This window comes from Uloborus diversus, chromosome 4, assembly GCF_026930045.1.
Source record: "Uloborus diversus isolate 005 chromosome 4, Udiv.v.3.1, whole genome shotgun sequence".
Lineage (NCBI taxonomy): Eukaryota > Metazoa > Arthropoda > Arachnida > Araneae > Uloboridae > Uloborus > Uloborus diversus.
In genome coordinates, this window is record NC_072734.1 from 144,460,012 (window position 1) to 144,468,586 (window position 8,575).

The 8,575-nt window shown below is 29.5% G+C and overlaps 1 protein-coding gene across 1 annotated transcript in view; it reads right to left on the reverse strand.

The window, feature by feature from the left end:
- Positions 1-3,642, reverse strand: part of LOC129220375 (motile sperm domain-containing protein 2-like) — a 28,826-nt gene extending 25,184 nt beyond the window's left edge. The window contains exon 1 of the mRNA XM_054854782.1: positions 3,464-3,642. Coding sequence (XP_054710757.1) covers positions 3,464-3,557 — 94 coding nt within the window. The 5' untranslated portion in view covers positions 3,558-3,642. The remainder of the gene's footprint in view (positions 1-3,463) is intronic.
- Between the last annotated feature and the right edge of the window lie 4,933 nt (positions 3,643-8,575).

Sequence of the window (8,575 nt, forward strand, 5' to 3'; positions counted from 1 at the left end):
TTGATGATCACGAGTATAATGTTTTTCTTACAAATAAATATCGTTCCTCTTCCCTGAATACCTATCTAACGATTCACAACCCCTATTTCATGACCCTCTCTAGCCCTTCTTTTTAAAGACAGAATTTACCATTGTGTGCGAAAATATTGTTTGCCTTCGTAAAACAGCATTGTTTGCTATTGTGAGATAATGAAGAATTAAAATTGTTTGAAACTCTTTCCGCATGCTTCTGTCAGACAAGCATTACGAGTCATTATCTTTTGAAGCATGGGGCGATTTAATATGTGATAGTTCATTAGTGCAGATTTTTCCTTCAATTATAAAAGTTGTATTTAAGTTCATTTTTATTCTTTGAGAATTCTTCCTTGGTAGTTGAAATGATTTGCATGTTTTTGCACGGTACAAACGGGAAGAAAATGAAATTTCATGGCATTGAAAGTTATGTCGTTAAAGTTACGCTGAAAAATGTTGAATTCAGATTTACAGCTCATCAATTAAGCTCTTTTTAATGCTTTACATTTCGGTGATTTCATGATGGAAAAGTAGAAAACAGAACAACTAATGATAAAAAACAATAATTCCCTGACATATTATTACTACGGTGTAAAAAATCCTGATATGTTTTGAAAAAGAAGGATTTTTTAAAAACGGATCTTAAAAACTTCAGTTATTGATTAGTTTACGCTTAGAAACATATATAAACTTAACATCGATGTTTTTAACAGTTACAAAACCATTGTATTTCAAGCGACAACAAAAATTAGTAACTTCATAATGTGATGTATAATTAATTTTAATGCAAATGAATGTGATTAAAATTAAATTTGATATAGAGTAGTGCACTCTAATTGCTAAAAATGATAAGAAAATAAGCAAATTTAGTAATGCCATATGAGATAAATGTAAAATAAGATTTAAAGGGGAAAAATAAAAATTCAAATTTTAATTTTTTAACTAAAATCAGATTTTAAAATTGAATTTAATTCATAGTTTTGAAAAATAAGTTAAACTATTCATTGTATACGAATCTGATATCTTAAAACCAGTCCGTTACCCATTTTTATGTAGGAAGGTAATCCTACAAAATTATGTATTACAAATTGTTAAGATGTATAATTATGGTGTTCACTTTACAATATGCTTTTAAAACTTCTAACTTTGTCACTTAATACATTACGTTTTTAAATGCATTTTGATTGTCTTATTTATATGTACAAGCTTTTTTTTTTTACTAGAATTAATGACTGAAGCAATATTAGTTATTTGTCTTTAAATTACCCTGTTTAAAAATATATAGCATGAAAAATACATGCATAAATATAGCAACGAGCCTCATTTTCAAATACTTTTTTTCTACCCATAGCTTACTGTAGTGCCTTACGACTGCCTGCTGGTTCATTTTCATCAAAAATAAAGGTATTAATAAATATATAAATAAAGATAAATCAATAAATAAATAAAAATAAAATGAATAAAATAAACAAAGTTATAAAATAAATAAACTAATGCCGGGATAAAATGGTTACTACAAACAAAAAACAGGCAATTAACTAAGAAGCGTCTATTGTCTACTAAATACTATCTAGAAATTAATATTTTTACACTGAGTAAGGAAAGAAACTTTGAATATCCTTAAAGATATATGAGGATCAAATGAAGATAAATCTTAGGGATCATATCAAAAAATAAGGAAGAAAGGTTGTACTAACTATAAAAAAAGCAAAATGAGTAAAATTTTAAATTTTCAAAATTTTTCCACATTTTAAGTTAAAAAACTATTTAAATCAATGATTAAAAATATGTGTGGGTATATATTTGATTTTACCATCCCCGTTTCAAATATATTGATTTAACCATTGGCACCATAATTATTACTAATTAACTTGAAAAGTTAAATGTTAAATGAAAAAATGTTAAAAGTTAATCATGAGAGTTAAAAACTACTTAGTGAATTTTGAAAATCTTTTTAAGAAAGAAACATTTTAGTTTCATTAGAAAAGATAGTAAGTTTAATGCTCTTAACAAATATTTTTATTGTCACTTTCCGTAAAATTAAAAATAAAACACAATCCTAGAATGCAATCAATTTTTAAATTGTGTATAACACTGCATATGTATGTTGAGATATGAGATAGAGAAAACATATCTTCAAGTGCATTGAGAATTTATCCTGTTTTATATTTTTATGTAAGCAATCGCTATAGCACAATAAAGCGATTTCTCAGTTCTTGAAGCAAATCATAGAGCATAAATTAACTCTATATAGAATGCAAGAAAAAAATATCTTATTTAAATTTTTATAATCTGCAAATGGAAAAAAAATCTCCAGATATGCAAGTTTTCTGCGAACTGAAGATTCATGAAAAATCTTGCATTATTTGTCTTTTTCTTATTTTTTTTCTCTAGAAAAGGAAATTCTTTCTTTGCATGTACGTACACATCAAATAACATCTTTATCGGTTCAAATTTTTAAGCTAAGTTTTGGAGAGGTTTATCTCTAAGATGACCAAAAGAGTTTCTATTGGAAGAGAGAAAAACTAGCAATATGAAACGATAATTTTTATTCTTATGTAAATCTTTACACTCTAAAAGTCTTCTATGGTTCGTTTCCTAGTTTTGCTCCCTAAACATCATTCAAATTCTTAACAACCTCACGCTGTGATGAACTTTTCAAGGGTAGGATTCTCCCGCCAAGGCAGTTTTTAAAGAGAGGATGTGAGAGATTTTGGCGGGGATCACGTCCTGAACTTTAGCCCTCGCAGATATGTACTTGTGTATTTATTTATTTAATCAAACGTTTTCTTATCCCTTAAATTAGGTAAAATTTAACAATGAAACGAAATAGGTTTACATCAACTAATTTATTAATGCATCCTCGATAGACTTTTTAGAGGATCTAAAATGTTTTAAAATTTTTTCACATTAAAGTAGCATTTGATGATTTTTTTCGATGCAAAATATTATTGTTATAAATAATAATTTAAATTCACGAAAAGACGTAGAAAATTTGAATATGACTTATACCCAATCTCTTTGAAGTCATTTCTTAAAATAATTAAAATTTCAATTTTTATTTAATACATGCCTTTCTTTAAAAAGCTTTTCAATGATGTATTTGTACCTATCTGGATTTATTTACAATTTTTTCATACGCTTTTTGACCTCGCGGTAATTTTTCGCCTCCCGTTATTTGAATACTCGTACAAAGTATTCATTCTCTCACAATAACAATTTAAATTTTTTAAAAATTATTTTCATATTTTAAAAATATTTTTTAAAATTTGAAATTAATTCTCGAATTTTGTAAATGTTTCAATATAATATTGCTTTTTAACAATCTATCTTTTTTTGTTTCGTTTTGCATGTATTTGTTCTTTGCTCTCTGTTCTATTTACTTATTTTCCCGTCGTTTTGCACCACATTTCAAAATATTTAATTTAATTTAATTTAAATTGCAGCTCACCTTCTGGACTCGAATTCACTGTATTCAAAACCTTCGTCCTGAGTTCGTCTATCAGTTCCTCCGACACGTGCCATTTGTCTTTGAAAACAGGCATTGTTGACAGAATGCACAAAGAAAGGGAGGACACAATTCTTCGTCCTGCTGGTCCGAGTGTTTTAGAACTCTCACTGGCTATCTAATTCCCGCTCTGAAGTATTTCAGAACCGTAAACTCGTTTCACCACTTATGTTTCGTCACCATCGGGTACATCTTCGTCACCTTCGGAACTCAAAAATACCGTTGTGACGTCATTGGCGTTCCCACCAAGGTCGGAATGCCGAAAAAGCGAATGATTTCTCGATGAAAGATTTTGCTCGATGCTCCATTCTAGATTCTACACGCGGGAATTTCGGGAGTCAGAAACACGTGTGCGGTGGAAGGAAAAAGTTTGCCCAAAGAACTATCTGGTCCAAAAACTCCCTGCAGCTGTATTTGGGTCACACAGATAATAAACTTTCGTTTGTTAAGTTGATGTTTGTTTGAGTGGAATATGTATCCACTTTGGCTAATTTTAAGATACTTAAGTTGCGTGCGATATAATTCGAGTCATGAAAAAGCAGTGAGTTGAAAAGGAAAAAAAATGTATTTAGTTTTTCGCAAGAACACAGTTTAGTTAATCTGATGAATTGCATGTGTCCGAAGAATTTATCAAATGTAGTATTAATGTAAAACAGACTTTTTTTTCGCAATGAATTAAGTTTTTTTGTGGGATACAAGGAAGTATCAATGAAATAAATGTTGCCAAACTCAAATGTGAATTTGTGTCGCTAAATTTTGGAAACACATTTCGCAATATTAATAGGTTTGTTTTCATACAAAGCTGAGGAAAAAAAGGTTCCTAATATTAGCCTCCGCATTTTTATTTAGAACAAAACAAAAGTTTAAGCCGCAGCCACATACGGGGGCTGGACAACACAATATGAACACATTACAATGTAGAGAAAATATCGAACAACTTAAGCACTACTCAGTGAATGGTTTTCTCAGTGAATGGTCTTTGGTAGGCCTAATCAGGATGTCGGTAGATAAATCTTTATCTTTACTAATAATAAAGCAGAAAGTCTCTCTGTCTGGATGTCTGTAGGATGTCTGTGACGCACATAGCGCCTAGACCGTTCGGCCGATTTTCATGAAATTTGGCGGAAAGTTATTTTGTAGCATAGGGGTGTGCACATCGAAGCGATTTTTCGAAATTTTGATTTTATTCTTTTTCTATTTCAGTTTTAAGAACATTTTCTGGAGCAAAATTATCATAAGATGGACAAGTAAATTACAAAATTATCCATTATTTGTAAAGGTACAGGCGAACCGAATGACCTTTTAATCTTCAACTACGGGCAAAGCCGTGCGGGTACCACTAGTAAATAAATAAATAGAAAGAGGATTTTGGTTGAGTTAAAGATAAATTTTTCCTGTGCCAAATATACTTTTAAAATGAAAAGTAATGTTGATTATTTTATTTTTATTATTACTATTTTTCCAGGTTAACATTCGTTTTGGAAATGATAATCTTGAAACAATCCTTCTCCATTGTTGCTCTTCAGAGAACGTTTAGAATATACTGTAATTTAAGCTACAAAATTTTCATGATATTGAACTGTACTTTTTACATAAGTTGCTAAATACAGGATTCTATTTAAATAATAATAAACAATAACCGAAATCCAAAAACTGCGGAGAATTTTCTCCATAGGGATGCAGTTGAATTATTGATATATATTAAAATAAAAGGTAATGAATAAGAAGAAAGTACAATAGAGGCCACTAATCCAAACCCCGTTTAACCAAAGTTCTTATTTTCTCGAATTATCAAGAGAATCAGAGACAAATCTTAGTAAAACGCAAGTTTAGTGAAAACATCTTTTATATTGAAGAAAGGTGCAGTAAAGGTCTTGCTGTAAAAAGGAAGTAGTTCAAAATTTCAATTTTCAAAGGATCCGCATTAAACCTTAAAACACCAAATCATTTTTGGTTACATTTTTTATATTATTCCTCGTGTAAAACTGTACTGAAAAGCATATAAGGAGAGTTGTTAAAATAAAAAAGAAATAAAGAAAGTAGATAGATGCTTTAAACTTTAATGCAAACCTTTTGAAAACATTGAAGTCGAAGCTACATAATTTTTTGAGCAAGCCCTTCTAAGAATATTAAAGGGTCTGATTGTAAGAATGTATGTATATTTTTTTTTATTCATTCCGAAAATGCAATTCAATGTTCAATTCTATTAGAGCTTTCTTCGAACAAAATAAAATTGTACACCCAGTCTCATATTCATCCTTCCCTTCAATTAAAAAAAACCCCACGCAATTTTTGTGCAATTTAAAATAAATAAATGATCATATACTCGAGGCTGACATTTCAGTGCTTAATAATTTATTATTTAACCGCCGAATTTGAACAGGATATGTAAGGTTTTTGATGGAGTGATTATAATCGCTCGCATGAAAATAGTTCTAGTTTTCATTCTTTTAGTGTTATAATATGAAGAGTTCAAAAAGATTAGCTTTAGCTTCCACGATTAAAATAATTTTTATTCTCATGTTCAGCAACTTGGAAGAAAACTGTTATCGAAAACCTTAAAAATTACAGATATACTGAATACATTCTTTACAATCTGTTTCTTCAAAAATAAATAAATAAATAAATAAACTTGTATTCTTACATTCTTTTTTCCATTTTGGGTTTCACAATAATTATTTATGCTATTTTCTCTGTCATTCAGAAATCAAATGGTTCTTTGTATTTCAAAACTTGAATGATTTAATTATAATTATTCATTGCTTTTAAATTATAATTGGTGTCCTTAATTTCCTTTTAAAATTAACTCATTCTTGATTTTTTACGGAAGTTGAGCTTCTGCCATGAATCAGAAGCTCGCCAAAAATTTTATTTTGTGAGTTTTGTCCTTATTTTCACCATATAGTGTTGCAATGCTAGTAAAAAAACTTACGAATTACTGAAATATGAATTACTTTCAACAAATTGAAGGAGTTAATCTGCTTTCGTGTTAACTGCAGCATAAAAATATGTTTCCCTTTTTGCTGTGTTTTGAAATATTTGCCATTTAATCGATGAAACCTCGTGTGCAATTTGAAGAGAAACAAGAGACCTGTTACATCTAACACAAGGTGAACATTTATTTTTTGCCTTAAAAAAGGGACATTTACCAGTTTTTGCCACCTGCATGTGCATTTTTTTTTTTTTTTTTTGAAAAAGTGCTTTTTTTTACAAGTAGTTAGTGACATAGAAAACGGAAATGAGCACTTAAAAGAGAAGAATTGATGTATTTTTAACGCACAAATGCACTGATTAAATTTAGGGTTTTTTTTTTTTTAAATAAGAATGAAATCGTTGACAAATCTTCAGACAACGGTTAAAATCAATATTGCTTCATGATCTACGATTAACATCTGTGCTTTTTCGCTAGTCCACAAATTAGTCTTAAGCGAAAATAAGCTTTTTATAAATACATTCGGGCAGGCATGCATAAAGTATATTAAATAACTATGTATGATTAACTTTTTATACTATCTCATACAACGGTAGAAAGTAGTAAGTATACTCTTACAGCTTTCTATCGTCGCTGGTTAACACATATCATCATACTAAACTAGAAAGTGAGGTAACTACGAATTGAAAGAACACTGCTTTTTAAGTAAAGACGGCAATATTAACAAACTACAGAATGGTAAAAAAATAATAATAAAAACAAATAACTTTTTTATTCTGAGATTCTGCGTTTTCTTCCAACGGTTTAATTTTATCATTTAAGCAGGAAGATGATTTATTAACTGGAAAAAAAAATGCTGAAAACCTTAAAAGTTGTTCTTCAAACAACGTTCTACAACTTCAGCAGATAATCTGTTATTCTAATCACACAAAGGTTACTCGGTTGTTTGCGGAAAGTTTGTAACAACAAATGATATCGACCAACGCGAAGGAGAAAATTCCAGTAACTATGTCGCCGGGTTTTTTTTAGAAAGTTAAGAACGTTCTTCTTAGAAAAAAAATATATAAAATTTTTAGTACAAAATTGGGTGCAAAATAAGTATAATGAGATAATAATTTGTAATTTTGTCCTCAAAACACATTTAATCGCACACAATATGTTTAAAAAGTTACGTTTTATTATATCTGGGGTCGCCAAATGGTATTCTTGATAAGAAGGATGTATTATTCTTTTTCTTTTTTAAATTTATAACGTAATTAATTTATCAAGACGTAAGACTAGATACCAAAAATTTTTAAAAAAAATATTTTTGTCACATTTTGTCGACAAGTTAATTCGTTCTCATCTACTCATGCTCTCCACAACCGTCTAGAACAATTTTGACTGTGTTTTACATGAATGGTGAAATGGCTAGTTTCATAAATTTAAGTAAAAGCAATTACTTAGCACCCAAACAATGACAAACAAAAATAATACAAGAGTCTAAATATTGTATAAGTACTTCAACTGTCTAAAAATTCTCAAATTTTTGTTTTATTATTGCTAAATATTCTATTTTCGCAATGTTTAAAAAGCAAAATTCTTCACATTATCTCTGCACTATGCTTTGTATGAATTAGCAAAATGTGAAAATGCAGAATTTTAAGAAAAGGTTTCAATAAAAATACAGTTTTTTTTCCACAAATTTCAAATGCTTTGTCGCCACATATCAGTCTCTTCGAGCAGACGCATATGTGGCAGTGAGAAGCAAAGGGATACAAATGGACTATTTTAAGTTTCGAGTAAAACTCTTTTAAAGATCAGATCCTAGGTAGGCTTTCATTGAAATTTTTTTCTAAATCATGGTGTATAGCAGCATCTACTAGGGCTACTAGTACAATCTCTTGCCCCAAGACAGAGGAGAGATTCACCTACCATTTGTACTGGTTATCTCCAAATTTTTAATTTTGCCACTTGCATCCCTTTGCTTCTCACTACCTCATATGACAAAATAGTTCTTTATACAATTTACACTGTAAATTCATTTAAAAAAAGTTCCTGAAAATAATGGACAACTAATGTGCCCAATTTCTGCTAGCAACGTATCTTGCAAAAACAATGAACGTTTCCCCTAAAGAAAGTAT